The 20690-nt window shown below is 44.6% G+C and overlaps 2 protein-coding genes across 6 annotated transcripts; one reads left to right on the top strand and one right to left on the bottom strand.

Annotated features, from left to right (window-relative positions):
- Positions 1 to 1214: 1214 nt before the first annotated feature.
- On the bottom strand, positions 1215 to 4157 carry POLE3 (DNA polymerase epsilon 3, accessory subunit). The gene is made up of 4 exons (XM_019754601.3): positions 3706 to 4157; positions 3519 to 3604; positions 3041 to 3159; positions 1215 to 2766 (listed from the first exon to the last, which is right to left on the bottom strand). Exons 1-4 carry the CDS (start codon positions 3769 to 3771, stop codon positions 2594 to 2596), a joined length of 444 nt encoding a protein of 147 aa, XP_019610160.1. The 5' UTR covers positions 3772 to 4157; the 3' UTR covers positions 1215 to 2593.
- Positions 3967 to 20292, top strand: C16H9orf43 (chromosome 16 C9orf43 homolog). 5 transcript variants are annotated; one of them, XM_019754596.3, is made up of 14 exons: positions 3967 to 4060; positions 6170 to 6369; positions 6471 to 6621; positions 10028 to 10106; positions 11775 to 11875; positions 13149 to 13212; positions 13982 to 14154; positions 14807 to 14957; positions 15334 to 15394; positions 15665 to 15732; positions 15967 to 16054; positions 18106 to 18185; positions 18845 to 18902; positions 19131 to 20170. In XM_019754596.3, exons 2-14 carry the CDS (start codon positions 6219 to 6221, stop codon positions 19349 to 19351), a joined length of 1446 nt encoding a protein of 481 aa, XP_019610155.3. In that variant the 5' UTR covers positions 3967 to 4060; positions 6170 to 6218; the 3' UTR covers positions 19352 to 20170. The 5 variants fall into 5 exon arrangements, with proteins under 5 accessions (XP_019610155.3, XP_019610154.3, XP_019610156.3 ...); XM_019754595.3 differs by lacking the exon at positions 3967 to 4060 and adding an exon at positions 4204 to 4454; XM_019754597.3 differs by lacking the exon at positions 3967 to 4060 and adding an exon at positions 4450 to 4588 and having other exon boundaries at positions 19131 to 20171.
- The last annotated feature ends 398 nt before the right edge of the window (positions 20293 to 20690 follow it).

The following is a 20690-nucleotide window of genomic DNA, read 5'->3' as shown; positions in this document are numbered from 1 at the left end:
GTGCCATGGTTATGTGAGATGTAAACATGAGGGGAAGTTGGGTGATGGTTATATGGGAACACTCTACAACTTTTCTATAAATGTAATTGTTCCAAAATAAAAATTAAAAAGCCTGTTTCCCATTGGCAAAAATAGATTAGGCTGCAAAAGCAATTTTGCATGGGTAACGATGGTAACCCTCCCAATCCTCCAAATCCAGTTCAGAAACTCGAGGCATCAAGGGCTATGGTTAAAAATGATGAGAAACATTACCTTAGTCTAATAAGGAATGTTCACAATCCAGATACCACTACAGGAATGATAGAGGTGAGAAAAACTGAGGGATGACCGCAAACATTCTTCCCAGTTCTTAAATTCTGTAGTTTTAAGTCACAGTCCTTTCAGTAAATATGACTTTTCTTAGGTAGTCAAAGTTTGGTAAGAACCAAAGCCACGTGGAAAGGGAGTTCTTTCGGGAATTCATTCTTGACTACAGCCTTATGTTGGAGTAGAAGCAGATTAGAATAGATGGTAAGGCGAGCCCTCTTTAAGCAGGCTTTGAATAACAGGTTTAAGTATGGATTTAATAGGAAACAGTGAGGGACTGTAACATAGAAACGTTCCAGGAAGCGCCACTTGGCAAGCAGTACAGAGGGGAAGCTGAGATGAGGCAGGAAACTGAGCTCAAAGGAAGCCACAGGAGTCCAGATGGGACTTGAGGGCTTAGGAGAGTGGTGCTCATGGGAATTAAGAAATGTTTCTTTCGTGGAGAAGGAAAAGGCCACTGGATCTAATGACTGTTGGGGTTTATATTTGAGGAATGCTATTTATAAATCCATGATTTGAGAAATCTATGTAGGTTAGAGAGGTTAATATAGCATAAGAGTTGAGATCATGAAGATAACTACAGTGCGCCTTCATAGGCTTTAAGAGTTAATACTTGAAAGCATTTGGAAGAGAGCCAGACATATAGCAGGAACTCAATAAATGTTTGGAGTTGTTGAGCATCTAGTATGTCCAGGTTGCCCTGCAGAGCCATGGAAAGCTCTCCCGCTGTGGTTGAGGGGCAGAGCCTCCCTTGCCTGGGAAACAGCAGCATCTGCTGGTCATCCAAGGTGATGCAGGATCCCATAATTACCAAGGTCTGGCCCAGTCCACAGTTCAAAAACTATACAGGGCACGATCAGTGGGTCTTCCCCCAAAGCATACTACGAAGAAGCATGAAAGAGTAGTCATCACTTTTAACAAGAATGTTTTTTATTTGTACAAAGCACTGCAATTTTCTCAACATTCTTCACTCATTTATCAACTTTTCACTGTATTCATTACACAAATTAACAGTGTCAAACTACACCTGTCAACCTTCTTAGAGACAAAAAAGTGCTTGAAGCACTAAATGGAAAGAGAAAAAAACAAACGAAGAAAGGTCAAAAGAGATATTTTACAAACAGTTAAAGGGGATGGTTTGGCAATGGGGTGGGGGGCTAGATTCTCGAGCACCATCAGATTTCCCCTAAGATTCAGGAGGTTTACAAAATCATTTTTAAAAGACATGAAATTGGACCTAAGAAATCAGAGGAACCTGTACTTTGGGATATTAAGCAGATTATTGAAGTTTCTGGACTGACAGAAGTGAGAAAAGAAGGGAGATAATGGGAATGGGGAGCAAAGGAAAGGCAGCAGACAGACAGGAAGTGAGAAGCACAGGAGAAAGCTGTGCCGAGAAGAAATAAAGCTTGGAACTTGTCGCAAACTGGGAGAATGAAAAGCCATAGTCCTAAGTCTGGGAGATGGCCTGTAAGAGAAAACCTGGAATTTTATCCCTTCTGGGTCACAATAAATCCTAACATTGTACAGTGGAAGGCAGTGAGCTGCATCTAACACTAAACCATTTGTTTTTTTAAGCGTTAGACATTGGCACACTTGCTTGACTAATTCCACTCTACAATGCTGATTTAAAAGCGTATTTGCCCAGAGTGCAGCACACCAACAGGTGAAATGTTTGCAGGCAATATAGAAGGGGAGCCCCAAGCCAAGTGGGTCTGTAAAAACCAAAATCCAATGAATGTTGACAGTCAAAGAGATCACAGATTCCATTGTTCTCCCATAGCCTTTTAGCAGTTTCCCAAAGCTAAGCCTTTCTGACCACTCGGAATAGCTAGTATTGTCAGATACTGTACAAGCAGGCTGACCATGATCTAAGCCTCAATTTTTCCTGAGCCTTTGGCTGCCTCTGTGATTTGGAACACAGCACATGGCATGGAAGTTGTTATTTTTGGTGGGGTAAGCATGGAAGGGAACTGAGAATCAAAACCTGCCTAATCACATATAAAAATAAACAAGAGCGATCAAATTGATTGATGAAATTATCCGTTCAGGATCCCTCTTGCCAAAAAGTCATTAACCTTTAGACCAATTAAGCAAAACAGGATTCTGCTACTCAGATGCTCTGAGTCTGGGAAGTGCCGGTTTGGTCATTCGAGCCAGTTTTCATTTCGATGTTCTCAGGCTCCCCTGCCTAAGAGTGCTCTGCCCGGTAGGAAAAAGCTTCATATGAACATACACCACACTTCTGAGTGGTACCTTCCAAGGTGCCACAGTCTCCTCACCCTACTCAGTTGTCCACTTCCTCCTCTTCATTCTGTTCTTCTTCTTCCAGTCTTTCCTCGTCTTCATCATTGTCCTCATCCCTGCTCTTGTCTTGTTCTTCTGAATCTGTTTTTTTGTCTTTGTCCTTCTTCTTTTGCTCTGAAGCTTCCTTCTTGCCTTTCTGCTCCCTCCTATATGCTGCAAGGAGGAAGGAGGGGATTAGGAGGCAAGGCTGACCCAAACAGATGGCAGCAGTTGATGCCTGTGTATAACTGGAAAAGCTGAGGCACAGAAGGAAAAATGACCTGCCTAGAATGATAAGACCTGAGATGGTCCAACTGAAATGGTTCTGAATCACATCCAATACTTGCTTACTGGACTCAAGGGATCCAAGCCAGAAAGACTTAGGACCAGGTGAGCAGGTCACACAGAATGAACATCTACTTGACTGAGAAAATAAAATGGTCATTACCTTCCAGAGCTTCTTTTAACGGGGTAATGAACCGCTGGAACTCCATCTCTTCCATGGCTGAGAGCACATCACTGGCATTCAGTGTCTTGCGTTTCCCTTTCATGGCGAAGTTGTTGGCACTGAAACAAGAAAAGAAATATTAAGGGTCACCAGACTCGCCCTTGCCGCTTATGGATCAGATAGAAAAAGGAGCACCCAGGGGTAGAATGGGAAAGCCCATGTCTTAGATGCACGGATTTTTGTGACATGGTAAATCCCTTTTCCCTGTACAAGAAAGTTAAAGCAAAGTTATTTTTTGTTTTATTTGCTTCAGATCTTGCAAAAAGTGGATGAAGGCTGTGAACCTCCCTCCCCTGAGGTAGGACAGTGATTGGGGTTGTGGGCTAAATGCCACAAACTCGGGCGCAGGGAGTCTCTTCGCGCTTCCCTTCTGTCACAGCCCACACAGCTAAGGTCTGGCTAGCTCTGCCCGCCTCACCAGGATGTGGCGTAGAGCACGAAGACGCTGGCGGCGCGGGAGATGGCGCTCCGGGCCTCCTTGGAGATGTTGACACCATCCGGGAGCTGCGAGAAGAGCGGGGGTGAGCAAAGCTACGGGCCCAGGACCTGTCTCCCCCATTGCCCGTCCGTCCGCCCCTGGCCCAACCGTCAGTCCAGCTGCTCACCGCCTCCTTGATGATTCTGGTGATGACGGCATTGGGTAGGTTGAGGTCCTCGGGCCTTTCCGCCATTGCGGCCACTGGGGCCGGCCCTCCTTCTCAGGCCTCCTCTTTAGGCAGCTACGGCGTCCAGACTTCCCGCGTCGCCACGGTCTGACCCAACGAGGCTTCCGTCCCGCCCCACGTTGCCCACATCGTGTCCCAGACGGCCCCGCGCGCGATCTGCTCCCTCCCCCAGCAGCCCCGCTTCCGCCTCAAGTCGCTGGCGCGTCCGAACGTTCCGTGCCGGGGCTGCCGTCTGGCCCCACTGACACTCGGCGTCCCTTCCCCAGCTCGTTTGTCCGCTTCACGCCACCACCACGTCTGTAGCTTTTTCACCAAATTAAGTAGGGCTCACTGGGGCTTCCGTCCCTTCCGCAGGGTACCGTGCGCCGCTGCCTAGCGACAGCGCAGCCTGCCGGCTAGCTTGGGCGACGAAGGCGAGGACGGAGCGGGCGGAGCGGGGCCCCTGGGGACGGGAGGCGGGGCCTGGTGGGAGGGGCTCACAGGCCTCATCACGGCTCCGCGAGGAGCAAGATTTTCCCAGTGGGCTTCGGCGTCCCAGCGGTGTGGCCTCTGCTTTGACTCCGCGGAACCGCCACCCTCCGAGGCCGAGTTCTCCCGCTCCCCTTTTCCGGAACGAAGCGGGGAGTCTCTTTTTTCAACTCTCACCGGAGCTGATGTCCATTCTTAATCATTACATCCCTCCCAACTTGGTAATAATAGTACTAAGGATAACTGCTACCTAGAATTTTTGAAGGCAGACTATTTTGCCAGCGCAGGGGCAATGCTGGCAACATAAAGGTGGGCATGACTAGACCTTGCGGCATTGTCAATTCGGGCTGGTCAGGTAAGGAAAGGTCGATAAACAGCCGGTTGTAAGAATAATGGAACATCACATTCCTATTCAAAAACAAACCCTGTTAAAATTGTGTTTTTTTAGTTGATTAAATTGTTCACAAAACATCTTTCTCAGTCAAAAACATTACCACAGCTTTACAGTGGCTTTTTAAGTTATATCATGTTCATGTTATGTATGTAGAAATTGTCCTCACTCCTGAGTACTAATGCTTTTTTTTTTCCTGAAAGAGATCCCAAGTCACCCTTTCGTTTTCCTGCTTATGATAATGAGTATAGAGAAATATTTCCCTATTATGAGAAAAGCAACAGGAATTTGAGGATAAATGGCAACTGAAACTGCCTCAGTTAGAAACTGTAGGGTCTGGTGGGAAAACTCTCCACTTGGATGGGACAGACCTGGTTTAAAGCTGTCAGATGCTCCGTTTCAGTCAATTGCTGTCTAGTTGAAATTGCGCCCCACTGTGTTGTCAGATATTTTGATTGCTCAAAGGAGCCAGAAATCTGGACAGTATGAATTATTTCCATTTTAAAATAATGGCCCAAAGTGAAGACTAAATGAAACAAGACACAGACCAGGTGCAATCCCAGACCAATATTTTGCTACCTTTGGTCTAAATTATAAGCTCTTTAGAAGAGAGACTTATTTTGTTTCTACTGTTTTCCATGCTTATACAGGTTTCCTCACATATTTGGTAGTCAATAGTAAACATCTTGGATAAAAGAAAGTAGAAATGGACACTGTCCTTAAAAAGTTGTGAGGGACCAGGTGGTAATGATTGCCTAAAACATTTTTAGAGAGAGAAAAATGATAGTATTTATTGAGCGCCTATTATATTGTCACACATTAAAAGTACATGATCTCATTTAATCCTTCTACAATCCTACTTAGGGATTTCTTGTCCTCTTTATATGAGGAAACAGGCTAAGAGGTTAAATCACTTGTTGGAGACCATACAGACAGTAAATGAAAAGCCAATGGCCTCTGATGCAACTACAAGTCTACTGATTTGCTGTTTGAGCAAACCCATTAATTTCCGGTGGGTAGCTGCCTGTATGAAAATTGGAGCATTGGAAAAGTGAAGCATATGGCTTTCAAAGTTTTGAGCCATGTAAAAGCACTTCTGTGACTACATTAGTTGTGATTTGATAAGGCTTTTTGGAGATGGTATCATTTCCTTTGTGATTAATGAAGGGGAAACGGAAAGGATGCTGATATTTATTCTGAACTGTATACCACACCTTTTAATATCCATTAACTAATTTTTTGTAATGACCCTGTGAAATAGGCTTATCTTCATTTTGCAGATGAGGAAACTGAGGCTCAGATTAACGAATCTTTTAAATGGTGAATTAGACCTTCTAAAGTCAGTCTGCTCCCAAACTCTTGCCACTCTACTTCATGCTGAGATGTTTTCATACTTGCTTGTTACCCTATTCTTAATTATTTTGTGACCACCATTTACCTATATGGACTCCATAGAAATATTTTATACTTTTGAGTCCAAATTAAAATCTGGACTGCATGGCTAGTATATAGTACTCCCTAATTATGTGGTTACTGTCTCTCCAGAGGACTAGAAAGCTGCAAGGCTGGCTTTTGTCCTAAACCATTCATAACTATGGACTTGCCAGATGAGAGCCAGTGGGATGAAACCACCTGTAACTTGGCTGTTTGTCAGCATCCGCAATGCTGGGCAACTATCCGCCGAATTGAGAGGGGCCACCCTCGAATCCTGGGCTCACCCTGCAGAGCTCCTCTGGATGCTAATGGTGAGTTAGCCAACCCTTGTCTCTTTCCTTACAAGCTCTCTGAACTGTTTCCATTTGGTTCCTTTTTGGCATGTTGCATGTTTTCTGGTCTGCTTTCTCAGACACATTCCCAGTGCTCACCGTTGTAAACATCTCAGATTCCTGCTTTCCGGCCAAGAGACGTGCTCATCATCATTTATCAGGATTTACCTTCACTAAGCCTCACTCTTTATTGTCTCAGGCATCAAAACTGGACTCCAAATTTCAAGGCAGGTAAATTATCATGGAATCTTCTTTTAAGGGCCTATTATCTCAAAATTTGGGGTTGACTTCCTTTATGCTTGTAGTAGACCTTGAGAAAGCTGGATTAAAAATAAAGGATCGATTCAGTTAAAGAAGTGGCAAATAAGCAATTGGAAACTAAAAGAAAGCATTCTTATTTGTGTTCTAGGAATTGGTTAAAATGGGAGGTGTATTAGTTTGCTTTGTTACCTTACAAAGTACCACAGACTGGGTATCTTAAACAACAGAAATTAATTTTGTCAAAATTCTGAAGGTTACAAATCCAAGATTAAGGTGTTGGCAGAGCTGTTTTCCTCTGAGCCCTCCTTGGCTTGTAGGTGGCCATCTTCTCTTTATGTCTTAACGTGGTCTTCCCTTTGTGCGTGCCCGTGTCCTAATCTTCTCTTCTTACATGTACATCAGTCATACTGGATGGGGGCCCACCTGTAGCACTTCATTTTACCTTAATTACCTCCAAATACAGTCAAAATCTGAAGTACAGGGGGTTAGGACATCAGCAAATGACTTTGCAGACACAATTCAGCCCATATCAGGGAATATCTATCTCATCAACTTCTATAGGTCATCAGAAAACTGTCTACGCATGCTGTCTTTCTTTTATTTTTAGGTATGAAACTATTTGTGAACTCCTGAAGTCAGAAGCAATGGCTTTTCCTTTTGAATCTCCTACAAAATATAGTCACCCAATTGGTGTTTTCTGATATATGAAGCTAAGATATCTGTGGAAAACTTAGACTTTTAAAATATGAAGACCTTGTTGTCTGGAATCAAAGCACTAGTGGTGGCCCTTGTAGAGGTTTCTTGTTTCCTGTTCGATTTAAGGAATCCCTGGATGATTTCTCTTAGGTTAAAGAGTATAGGAGAGGGTAGGACTACTTTCAGTTTCTCTAGGAACCCTGGGAAAGTAGTGGTTTCTCCCAGTCAGGGTGTCTGAAGGTGAAGACCATGGCATCATTTTTTTTTTTTTAAAGATTTTATTGGGGAAGGGGAACAGGACTTTATTGGGGAACAGTGTGTACTTCCAGGCCTTTTTTCCAAGTCAAGTTGTTGTCCTTTCAATCTTAGTTGTGGAGGGTGCCGTTCAGCTTCAAGTTGTTGTCCTTTCAATCTTAGTTGTGGAGGGTGCACCTCAGCTCCAGGTCCAGTACCCGTTTTCTAATTGCAGTGAGCACAGCCCACCATCCTTTGTGGGAGTCAAACCGGCAACCTTGTGGTTGAGAGGACACGCTCCAACTAACTGAGCCATCTGGGAGCTCAGTGGCAGCTCAGCTCAAGGTGCTGTGTTCAATCTTAGTTGCAGAGGGGCGCTGCCCACCATCCCTTGCAGGAGTCGAGGAATTGAACTGGCACCCTTGTGGTTGAGAGCCCACTGGCCCATGTGGGAATCGAACCGGCAGCCTTCGGAGTTAGGAGCATGGAGCTCTAACCGCCTGAGCCACCGGGCCGGCCCCATGGCATCATTTTTTAGTCACTCATTGAATTACCAGATATGTTGTAGTGGGGGCCACCTTGCTCTCCACTGGAGGCACAGTGGTAAACAAGATAACAGCCCTTACCCTCAAGGGGCTTTCAGCCTAGTCGGGGAGGTAAAGAATCGTTCATTGTGATGAGTGTGGTGAGAAGAGTGCCCACCCAGGTGTGTGGAGGCACCCAGAGCACTGTCTTCTGTATAGGTGGCATCTATGCCTGCACCTGGCATTAGAGCAGTTTAGTGAAGAGGGGGTTGCAGGTGGGAGGTAGAAAGGAAGAGTCTCCTAGACTACAGAACTAGCACATGCAAGATCCAGGAGGCAAGAGGACATTCTTTAGGTGTCAGAAACACACCATGTTTCCCCGAAAATAAGACCTAACCGGAAAAGAAGCCCTAGCATGAATTTTCAGGATGACATCCCCTGCACATAAGCCCTAATGTGTCTTTTGGAGCAAACCTTAGTGTAAGATCCGGTCTTGTTTTCGGGGAAACACGATAGTTCAGTGTGTTTGGAACATGGACCAGGAATTGGGGAGTGTTCAGAGATGAGGCTGGAGGAGCTGGAGTAAAAAGCAGGGGCCTAAAAAAAAAAAAAAAAAAAGCAGGGGCCTAAATCATGTAGGGCTTCATAAATCAGGCTAAGGAGTTGGGTCTCTATCTTATGCTTCTTGCGATGGTCATTCATTTATACATTTAACATGTTTTTTTTTGGTTATAAATTTTATTGGGGAATATTGGGGAACAGTGTGTTTCTCCAGGGCCCATCAGCTCCAAGCCGTTGTCCTTCAATGTAGTTGTGGAGGGCGCAGCTCAGCTCCAAGTGCAGTCGCTGTTTTCAATTGTAGTTGCAGGGGGTCACAGCCCACCCTCCCATGTGGGAATTGAACAGGCAACCTTGTTGTTGAGAGCTTGTGCTCTAATCTGCCGAGCCATCCAGCCACCCCTCCAGAAGCTCAGCGGCAGCTCATTGTCTTCAATCTAGTTGTGGAGGGCACAGCATACTGGCCCTTGTGGGAATCGAACCGGCAACCCTTTTGTTCAGAGCTCGCGCTCTAACCAACTGAGCCATCCAGCTGCCCCTTAACATGTTTTTTTTTTTTTAATAAATAAAATAGCAAGTGATATAAAAATATAAGGGGACAATATTATTTTATTGTGGTAAATATACATAACATAAAATTTACAATTTTAACCATTTCTAAGGGTACACTTTAGTGACATTAAGTACATTCGCAATGTTGTGCAACCATCACCATTATCCATTTCTAGAACTTTTTCATCATCTCAAACAGACTCTGTACTGATTAAACAATAACCCCTCATTCCCTCTTCCCTCAAGCTCCTGATAATTTCTATTATATTTTCTGTCTATGAATTTGCCTGGTTTAGGTACCTCATCTAAGTGGAATCATACAATATTTGTCCTTTTGTGTCTGGCTTATTTCACCTAGCATAATGTTTGCAAGGTTTATCTATGTTGTAGCAGGTATCAGAATTTCACTACTTGTAAGGCTGAGAAATATTCCTTTGTATATACCACATTTTGTTTGTTTAACATGTTTTTGAACATCTACATCGAAGGGACTTACAATTCTATTGATGTGATGTAACTATCGGTAGTTGGAGAGAGAGATAGAGAGAGAGAGAGAGACATAGGCGTGAATTAATTTTGATGCAACAAATAGTATTAAAGTGTTTGCAATATGCAGTGTCTGTTTGGGAGCTGTTCCAGGAAAAACAAACAAACAAAACTTAAGGAGCTGGCGAGACCCTCCATTCATTTGATAAGTCTTAAGCCCAAGGCTTTCCGTAGATAAGTAGAAGGCTTTTCCTCACAGCACTAACTTTATCACCCCAAGGAGTCTTTTGTGTCTCTGATGCATGTTTGGAAACTCATTTTTTTAGACCTTGGATGGATTTACCCGACAAAGATTTGATCAACCATGCGAATAGACCTCCCAACATAAGTCACAGATTGAAAAAGGTACTTCCTCAGCATTTTTCTCTTTACTAGCAGGAATAAAATATTTGCGTTTATTTGGCATTCTTCCTGGGAATGACTGCAATCTGAACAATGGTGACGATCATACTGATGATGACAACTATCTAGCATTGGGCCCTTACTGTATGCTAGGCTCCGTGCTAATAGCTTTACATGCTATACTGTTTCCAGAAATCCCAGACACAGGTGGGTTTGATTTATGGCAGTTTGGCATAGGTGAGAATTCTGTCTCGATCCTACATAGAATGAGTTCAGTTACTATTAGGTTGGTGCAAAAGTAATTGCAGTTTAAAAGGTTAAAAATAATTGTGAAAACGCAATTACTTTTGCACCAACCTAATAAGTACACACTGTCATCTCATAATAAAGGAAATTAGAATGCTGGAATGTCAGATGTAAATTGGGCCTTAAGGTCATCTACTCCAATGACTTTCAAATGTTTTTAGTTACGACCTATAGTAACAAATTTTATAACAAAAGTATCATGGAACAATTCTTAACTATGTGTGATGTGCTCTGATTATTTTCTTTCCTAGTCTATTTTATTCTATTTCATTTCTAAACAGTGTAGGCTGCAATTCACACATTTTGATTTCATGACCCATGAATAACTTGCAATTACAGTTTGAATAACATTACTATGGTCTATCGCATACATTTTATGGTTGAAGAAACTGAGGCCCAGATAAGAAGTGATTTCCTAAAGCACATAACTAGTTAGGGGCAGAGCTAAATTAGAGTTTAGGAAGAAAAACCCATCTACTTAACTACAATAAGAGATTTGCTATTTGCAGTCCCACTATCGAGGCCTTTTATTTTTGTCATGAGATGCTTCATTTTTCAGTGTCCTGTGGTGGAGAGAGCGTAAGAGAGTAAGAGAGAGTAGATGGGTTTGAATGGATGAATGAACAAAGCACTTACCTCTTTGGCCACTTCAGAAAAAGAGGGTTGGATTAAATTAGTTTAATTATTTGAATAGATAATACATGCACATGGTTCTAAACTCAAACAGCGTAAAAGGGTTTAGTGTGCAAAGAAGTACCCGTTTCCCCAGGCCAATCAGTTCATTTTCATGGGGACAACCTTATTTTTAAACACCGTCCTTTTCCTACTAGAGATATAGACTAGAAGGTTTACTGGAACACCAGTGTTCTAGTATCTTAAATAGCTAAAGTTAGAAGAGTTAAGGCTTTAACTTTTATGGAGATGCCTATAATTGTGGACAGGCTGTAAAAGTAGAAAACTGGCTTCTCTCTCTATCAGTTACCTCCCTGCTCCCAAATTGTATTATCTCCAGACGGTCTGTCTTTGGAGTGGAATGGGCAGAATGAGTAATGTTCCCTTAGGGGAGCCTTGAGGTACCCTGATATGAGATGGGGTTGGTTGTTGCTAAATGCCACCCTAATGTCATAGGGAGGCAGTGGAGACTATTCACTTACAACTGCTCCCTCTTACAGTACCTATACTGATACATGGTTTCCTGAGGGAATGTTATGATGATGTTTTGGGCATGGGAAATGTCTTTTCATCATCTTGTGGGACATCACACCCTTTCAGTTCGTATGATAATTTAGTCCTTAGTCTGGTACTGAATGTCATCAAGGAGCAGGTACCTGCAAGCCATACGTAGGCTCTACATTTTTCTCTTAGCTTCCAGTGCTGAATTTGAATGAGACACAACTTCCCTGCCCTCAGGATATCAGAAATAAGGTTGTAATCTGGATCCCAGGAGAACCGGAGAAGCATATGAGGTGAGTATCATGTCTAGAATTTAGGGCTCTTTAACTCTTACGTTCTGTAAATTCCTGCTGTCCTCTGCAGGCCTCCTTTTTGTGATCTCCTTTGTAGCACCTCACTGTAAGTAGCAGGAGGCCAAGCAGCGAAGGTCACATTCGCTTGCTTCTGCCTCTTGCTACACTGTAATTCTGTTTTAATGCACTAGAGATTCATGTCCTGGGACTTCCCTACATCAAATTCCACATGGCAGTAAAAAGCATACAAGATAGAGCCCAGTGTATTTGTGAGGTTTGATTAAGAAACAAATGCTGTGTGACTATTAGTTTATCTTATAAGCCATCAGCAACGAGTGACAAAGTTTTCAGTAAAGAACATGAATCTTTGGTCTCAACCCCAAGGCCAAGTACAGCGGCACAAAACGAATAGCATGTAGAGCTTGTGTACAAAGCAGAACGTGACAAAGGTGAAGTCTCGCTAATATTGAGAACCTGTGGAAGAATGTAGTTTTTCTTTTGTGACCGCTGAGGCTTTCAGATTCTGTTAAGTGACTGTTGAGAGATGATGAAACTTATGAAGTCCTTTTTATTTCATTTTCTTTTTTAATGATCCTGTGAATCCTTATAGATGCATTTTTTTGAGTGTATATATGGTGTAAACAAACAAAAAAACCTAAGGGTTTATTTTCTTTCATGTTTAGGGAGCCCAGATATAGGTGGGCCAGAGCTAATACGTGAGGCCCATGAAGTAATCAGAAACCAGAGTTCCTTCTGGATTTCTGGGTCATCATCCTTAGCCATGGCTTCCATCTTCTAAGGTGCTTCATGAGGCCTTTTAAGGTCTAAGTGACTGCTAGGGCTCCAGCCATCATATCCATGTTCCAGGGAAAATGGAGGAAGATGACAGAGCAAAAATACCTCCTTATGCTAAGCAGTGGGAATTCAGTGGAGAGCCAGATAGACTGGGTTCCTGTCCTCCTGGGGTCTTACGCTGGTGGGGGATTCAGACATTGCAAACATCACCACACCTAAGTGTATAATTATTAATTTGGATTAATGCTAGGAAAGTAAATAACTGGATTGCATGAGAGAATGGTGCAAATCTAATTTAGATGTGAGGGTGGGGGTCTTGTTTTCAGCAGCCTCTAGGTAGCAGGTACAGCTGGGCTCCCAATGGCCACCTTTGAATACTGAATACAGGATAGAAATTTTCATGGCCATCATTCACGAATATTCTTGGTGCTTTTGTTTGAGATGTCTGGGAATAAGTTGTGGTTATTCTTATTTCAAGTCCAGCTGTGAGGAAATATATTGTTCCCAGCCAGGATGGGAAGAAGAAAAGAAAGACAGCTACAGTAAGTTGGATGTTTTGGTCAAAGCTTTATAATGTTACTTTGGAGAGTTTATTTTTGTTTTCCTTTCAGATATGTTTCCCCTTCCCCTATTCTCTCTTTAAATGAATGAAATCTGCAAAAGAAAACCCCTCTTAGGAAATAATTCCCAAACCATTTTCGATTCAGGGACACTTTTTCCTTACCTCCTCCCTGTAGGAAGGCGAAGAGCACCTTGAAGAGATGTGAGGAGGAATAGTTGGGTGTTCAGGGGGAATTTTTGGTCACTTAAAAACTAATTCCCAGTGTGATGGACATAGAATTTCAATGGACTAGGAGTTAAAATAGAACTGGGCTTCTAATTCGAATTCTACCATTTATTGGGTAAAAGTAGCCATGAATGAGTCACAGAGCTGGGAGGTTGCTACGTCCATGAGAATAGTGTCTTGGTCCGTTTTGTTCATTGCTGAATCCCAGCCCAGCCCCAACCCTGTGCCTGACATGTTGTTGGCTAATACATATTTGTTCAGTGAATAAATTAATAACCAAAGAAATAAATAAATTAATAAAACAAAGAAACAAAACGACTCATCCCCGTGTAATCTGAATTCAACAATAGAGTTGGGGAGCCAGAGAGGGAAAGATGTGGCGGCCCTCATAGTGCAGATTGGGGAGCGGGCTGCTGCTGGAGTCGGTCTGGAAACACGGAGCTTCACGTGCCCCGGTTGTGTGGGATGGGAAGTGGCACTGAAGAGAGTGCTCCAGGGACTTCTTTCCACTGTTTCTCTTCCAGAAAGACAAGCCACCTCTGGTTCTCTCTGGAAAGCAGAACACAGAAACCCAGTTGAGACCTTCAGGAAACATAGTACCTCCCTCCTTCCCAGTACACTTGTTTGAGCAACTAAGTTCAGAATTCATACCTTTCTGGAACCAGTTTGACATGTTACCTCAGGAGCTCCTGAACGAGTAAGTATCATGTAAGACTGTTTTTCTGAGAAGGGTCTAAGCAGTGTGTTCTTTCTGAGTAGGGAGGGGAGAAAACCGCTACCCTACTTGTTCCCTGAGTTCTTAGACTTCCCAATAGGCACCGGTGACAATCATCACCACCATTTTTCAAGTGCTTACCATCAGCCGTGCCCTGTGCTAAATAAGCACATTACATATGTTCTCACATTTAAACCTCCGCTAGGAGCTAGACCCAATTACGCACCTCTTTTTATAGATGAGTTATGGATAAGTGGGAGGCAGAATGGATATGTGGTTTGGAGTGAGACAACCTTTGCATTTTGTATCGAAACTTACTGTTTTTATGATTTTTAGTAATGTATTTAGTCTCTTTAAGCTTCATTTTCCTCATTTGCAAAATGGGGACAATAGTACATGTCCGCAGGGTGTTGTAAGGATTCAGCCGCAGAGAGCACGGGGGCCTGACAGATAGTAAACACTGAATCCACACGCTATAGTGATTATAGCTGCTGCTGAATGAGCACTTGTTGGCACAGGCCTTTTAGGCCCAAAGTGGCTAGTTCTTCAAATCTGGAGCTGTTTTCATCTTTCTCCTCAGCTATTCTCCAAGAAGAGCTGTCTGTGATTGTCTGTCTGTCTCTGTCCTCTTCAGTCTTTTGTCAGGTGCAGGGAAAACCACTCCTTGTCCAGAGATGAAGACACAATTGGCCATGATGAAAAAGAAAGCTCCTCTGGAAAAGAGCCGACCTGACAGTGCCATTTCTACTAAGATGTTTTTATCTGCCCACCGCCTCACCCTGCAAGTAAGAGCTGGGGAGCCTCAGAGCAAGGTGTCTATGTGCAAACCCAAACTCATCTCTCTTCAAGGCTGGAACAGCTGACTATTTCTTCTTTCCCTTCTATCCTACCACTCTGGTCCCATGCCCCACAGAAGAGCAGGGCTATATGTAGGTGAAAGCAAATGATGGGGACGGGTTTGAGGAGAGCCATGCTCTCTATTTCTTCTGTACTTCATTTCCTACACTTCTCCCCTCTCCAGAACCCCTAGTACAATGCTGCACACACCGGGTTCTCTAGAAGTGCGTGTTGACTAGATGGATAAATGCATTGGGGGGATACATTTTGGGAAAGGCAAAGACCTTTCCCAACGGTAGAGCTTTCCTTCTTCTATTTCTCCAGAGACCAGCATTGAGACATCCTGAACATTTGAAGAAAGTATGTTATAACCTGAAGACAGAAGGTAGGTTTTCTGGTATGGCCAGATCTCTAGGTACCACTGCCCCTCAGCCCACAGCTCTCATACTTGATCTTCTTATCAGTTCAGTGGGGTCACATGTAGAACTCGGAAACTGCAATTTCAAGAAGCAGCAGCCCCCTCCTCTGCCCATCAGCCCGGCTTGGTCCTGACCAGGGAGAGAGTGTCACCGCTGTGGAGCAGGGCCCCACGAGCAGCCCCGGGGAGGGTGGGAGCTGTCGGAGGAGAGGACTGAGCTGGCTGTCTGGTCACCAGGTCATAGGAAGCAGCAACAGCAGCAGAGGCAGCAGCAGAGGCAGGCGAAGACACCTACTAAGAAGCAGGTAGGGCAGCAGTGAGGGGACTGCTAGGACTTGCTGGGACTAGGACAAGCGGATGCAGCCTGGCACGGGAAGGGATGTATGAGGTGGAATTCTCGCTGTTCTCTCTGGTTACAGATACAAAGTTCCTGTCTGGTTATAGACATTAACTTCCTTCTTTTAGACTCATTTGAAAAGTTTTCTTCATTTCTTCATTTCCAAAAGTGCTAATTCAGTTCTTCCTTGTGTGGGCTTCAGGAGGCTAAAAAGAAATCCAAGAGTGATGCAGGGAGCCAGCGCACTTCACTTAAACATTTCGGTGCCGTGGTTTCTGACCCATGCCCTGGTAAGGAGAATATGGGTGGGACTATCTGGCAGAATCCCAGGATGTATCTGAGGGCAGGGAACGCTGAACATGTTTGCCATTTGGGGACCTGCCTTGTCAGAATTCTCCTTGGAGTGCTTTGGTTTGGCTGACCTACCATGCATGCATCATTCTCCCATCAAATATTTACAAGCAAGCAAGCTAGGCCAGATGTCTGTCTCACATGCGATTTGAGAGAGGCCCACAAGCATGAATCCGAGCCATTTTTCCTCAGGTCCTGCTTTAGAAAAGGCAGAGGGGTTTGAGCAGGGTGATCAAGCTTAGGTTACTGACGAGAGACCCCCGAAGGCCCGTTGGCCGGTTAGGCAGTGGGGAGCCGGGTCCCCTCACAGGAGCCCCAAGAGTTCTAAGGAAGCACAGTCCGGGCCCTCCACTCGTCCGTCTCTGCAGCCTCAGGTTGTGACCACCACGTTATCGAGCCCCGTGTAGGAGGCAGGTAGCCAGTTCTTGGCGGGTGATCCTTTTCCTTCAGTGTTCATGCCTTTTTGGAGTCCTTATCTCAGCTGAGCTAGATAAAGGCTACACTTACCCGGGTCCCTCTGACGTTTCTCAGCTTGAGTGCAGAATGGGAGGGAAGGTGGGAGAAAGAATTTCCCCTAACCCTTAGAAGATTCTTCTGCCCTACTCAGACTGGACACTGCTGACTGTATTGTGAAAATGACTGTTTAATCATCAGAATTCACTCTGTAACCCTGGGGGGCACTGGGAGGGCTTAGGCGAGGTGTTTCCTGGGAAGGAGGCTGCTCTCTTGGTTTATGTCCCATCCCCCTGAGCTCTCTGATACTAATGGTGTCCTCTAACTCGAAGATCTAAGAAGGCTCCCGACCTTCACATGGGAGGTAGACAGAACCAGGGCTGGGGCCCAGGGTGGGAGGTGACTTGTTCCAGGTTATCACCCCATCCAGGGTGATCTGCACTCCCCTGAATTCCACTGCAGTTCCACTCTTCCTGATGCCTCCAATAGGAGTTTTGCTTGGGGGACTGGAATGTCCCTTTGAATCATGTTCTTAGAGCAGTGGCCTGTCCTCACGGAGTTGAGAAAGGCATTATGGAAGAGATGATTTTTGCATTAGATCTTGAATATGTGTGAGAGTTTTCCTGACATGGAGGGGAATTCCTGGAAGTGGAAGTAGCCTGTGCAAAGGCGTTTTGTGGCAGCACGGCTGCTCAGGGAACATCGAGCTGTCTCTGTGGCTGTGAGCCTGGGTATTTAAAAGAGAGACGTAGGTAGGGGCTTGAATAGCCGCTGAGATTTTTGACCTTTATCCTTCATGTCAGTGGTGCTCCACCTTTATTGCACACTGAAACCCTAATTCCCGGGGTGCACCCCAGACCTATTAAATCAGAATTTCTGGTGTTAGTACCCACGGTCCAGTGGTTTCTAGAACTCCCCAGTGCTTCCAGTGTGTAGCTAAGGGGAGAATCAGTGCTGCTAAAGAGCCAACAGAAGTGTTGAGCAAGGGAGTTCCTTGACTGGCTCTGCCTTTTAGCGTGATACCTCTGGTGGCCGCTTGGAAGCTAGTCCTTTAGAGAAAGGGATGCCGAGAGTGGAAAGAATGCGCATTTTGGGACTAGTTGGGAACATAGCTGATGCAAAAGAATCCTAGAACTAGAGCTTTTTGGGGGGAGGGGTTTCATTTTCAGAACCCGATACGGGTACGTTAGAGATGGCGCAAGAAGGTCAGAGGAGTATTTATAAACTGAAAAGGTCGAGTTAGGTCTTCTTTTGCTGCTGTGCTGTGCAGGGTCCTACCCCTTAGGTTGCTTGGAGGAATCCTGATTCTTTGAACACACACTTTCCCTTGATCTGTAATTCTGTAACAGATGAGGGCACAGTCCCAGGTGACCAGAATCCCACATAGAACCCAGAAGGCCTCCCTCCCCTTACCTGCCTCTAAGGTCTCGTCTCCTCCTGGATGGAGTCACTTGTAGACTAGGGGCTGACTAGAAGCCCCACAGTGGGACAAGAAATACCAGTAAGAAGAGAAGCGAGTTGACTTTGTGGTCACTAGGTCACAGAACTCTACCAGATTTGGAAAGTGACAAAAAGCAGCTGCAGCAGACGAAGAGAAACGGCCCCACCTTGAAACAGGTGAGAGTGTATGGAGGGCCTCCTGCGAGGGCTGTTTCCTTTTTCTGTTACTGTATAGCCACCCCAAAGCTGAAACCATAGTGGTTTGTTATTCCTCATGATGCTGTGGGTCGACTGGACAGTTTTTCTAATCTTGCTTGACGTCATTCATTCTTCTGGAGGCTGGGCTGGGGCTGTTGGCCAAATCGCCTTCGTTTTCTTCTGTGAGGCCTCTCTGTGTGGCCAATTTGGGCTCTTAACAGCATAGTGCAAGCTCACGCCAGCACTTTCTTAAAGGATGGGCCTGGAACTGGAACAGTTACACTTCTGCCACATTTTATTGGTCAAAAAAATCAAGTCCAACCCAGGTTCAAGAGGACAGGAAATCACCTCCATCTCTTGATGGAAGGAATAGCACGTGCATACAGGAATGGGAGGAATTGTTGGCAGCCACCTTCAGAGGCACTCTACCCTTAGCTGAAGGCTGGGAATGGGGAAAAGTGGGTTCTGGCTTCATCTGCTCAGCATGGAAGGCAAAGAATGTTATACAAGCTTCTCTCTTCAGCCTCAGGAGGTGGGATTTTAGGTGTTAATTATTTCTACAAGCAAAGCATCATTTAGAAAAATCCTTTGTTTCCTAAAGGTTCAAGTTTCCTTACACTTATTCTCATGAATTTCAGGCTCCCACGGAGAGACCACAGGTGGGCAACGCTGAGAACTACCAGGATTACTTGCCCAGTAAGTAGAGTAAGTTACTAGCGTGGAGTAACTTTAGGAAGTGACTGAGGACAGGGAGAGCTGAACCTGTGTTGGTGGACCAGGATGGTTCACCTCTCTGGATGGCACAGCCCTCATCCCTTAGAAGGGTCCTAGAATCACCCCAGCCCTTCCTTTTCTGTCCTCCATTTGTCACAGTTAGTTGGGAGAAAAGCTACAGGTACAATTAGTGGCTGGATCTTCTTTTAGATCCTAAATTATCCGAGAGAGAACCCACTAACGACATCAGTACTCAGATGGAGGTTGTGTGGGAAGCCCAAGAGAGGACCCCAAAGGACCTTTCAGCCAGTACATCTAGAACAAGTTGGAACCCTGAGCTCAAACTACTGAGGATTCTTCAGACCACTGCTTATGAGGATGAGGACAACCAACCCTGTGGGACGCAGAGTAAAGAGTCTCCGGAGGCATAGGCAGAAGACCTCACTGGGACAGCCTTGTTCTACAGCAGGATGCTGAGAATCTTGAGGACAGCGACCTTGAACATGAGGGCTGAAAGGACTTCTGCTCCCTGGAGCCTTTACCAGGCCTGAGCTAGGGATTCTGTTTTCTTCACTCATTTCTACTTACCTCTAAAATAAGTGAGGGAGAAAAAGCCCTATCCCCTTTAAACTTAGATGTTTTTCACTTCCATTAGGGCCAGAATAATTTTGGTGATTAAACACATTTGTTGCTTAATCAAAAGACTCATTCTCTGTTTCTGGAAGGAGGGGAGAAATATTTCTTGGCATTGTTTTCTGGGTTACTTTTATCTCCTCTGTGAAGCTCTGAAAGGTTTCCAGTTGTAGAAAGATGAATTTGACCTGTGGGAACCCCTACTGTGTTCCTGGCTTTTCCTCTAATTCTCTGGAAATGGTTTTTTTTGAGGATGGCATCCACATCATTATCCAATAATATCCATGTGTTATGTGCATATGTGTTATGTGTAATATTCCTGTGTATGTGGCAAGGACTCGTATTAACCTGAAAGAGTCTGAAGCTCCAGTTTCTAAGTTACTGAATCTGCAGGAAAGTGTCACTGATGCTCATAAAGACTCAGAATTGCAGTCTCAGGATTGTTTGAACTGGGTTTTTGGAAGGATTTTTTGTTTGTTTCATGTTTCTAATCCTTAAACCTTTAAATATAGAAACACTTCAAAATTACATAAAAGTAAAGAGAACGATATAATGAAATTCTCATGTACTCAATAAAAGCCCTGGGCCCTGTGCTCCAGGCTGGGGCCGGGGGAGTTGGGGCTCCAGTATTCTCAGCAGCTCTGCACCCAAGGTTGAGCTTCCTTCCCACAAGTGGGGGCTGGGTGGAAGAAGAGAGCCCCCACCTATAGGCGGTACTCGCAGGAACTTAGCCTCGGTGACAGGTAGTGGGGGACAAGATGAGAAATGATGACATCTTGTCCCTCCTGGGAAGACAGCCCTCTGACTCGAAGCTGGGGGGAAGGAGCCCTGTGTTCTTAGGCTTCAGCAGCATGGAGTTGAGTTTCTGCCTCACTGAAGTTGGGGTGGGTAGAGGGAGGGCATGGGTCCAGGGTCATATCCCATAGACTCTTGCAGGTCTTACAGAGCTTTTGTAGGTTTTCTTGAACAAATGTTTCCTTATTTGCTGCATGCTCTTAGGGTCATTTCCAGAGACTTAAAAAATTAAAAAAAATTTTTCACCAGCTTCATTGGAGAGTGGTCATACTGTTATGCCAGAAGTGGAACTCTGGGCTGGGCCTAAGATCTTTTTATAAAGAGAAACTTATGCCTCATCAG

This window comes from Rhinolophus sinicus, chromosome 16 (assembly GCF_057876585.1).
Source record: "Rhinolophus sinicus isolate RSI-liver-muscle chromosome 16, RSI-T2T, whole genome shotgun sequence".
NCBI lineage: Eukaryota > Metazoa > Chordata > Mammalia > Chiroptera > Rhinolophidae > Rhinolophus > Rhinolophus sinicus.
The sequence above is the reverse complement of the archived record's forward strand: the minus strand, read 5'-3'. Positions and strand labels throughout refer to the sequence as shown.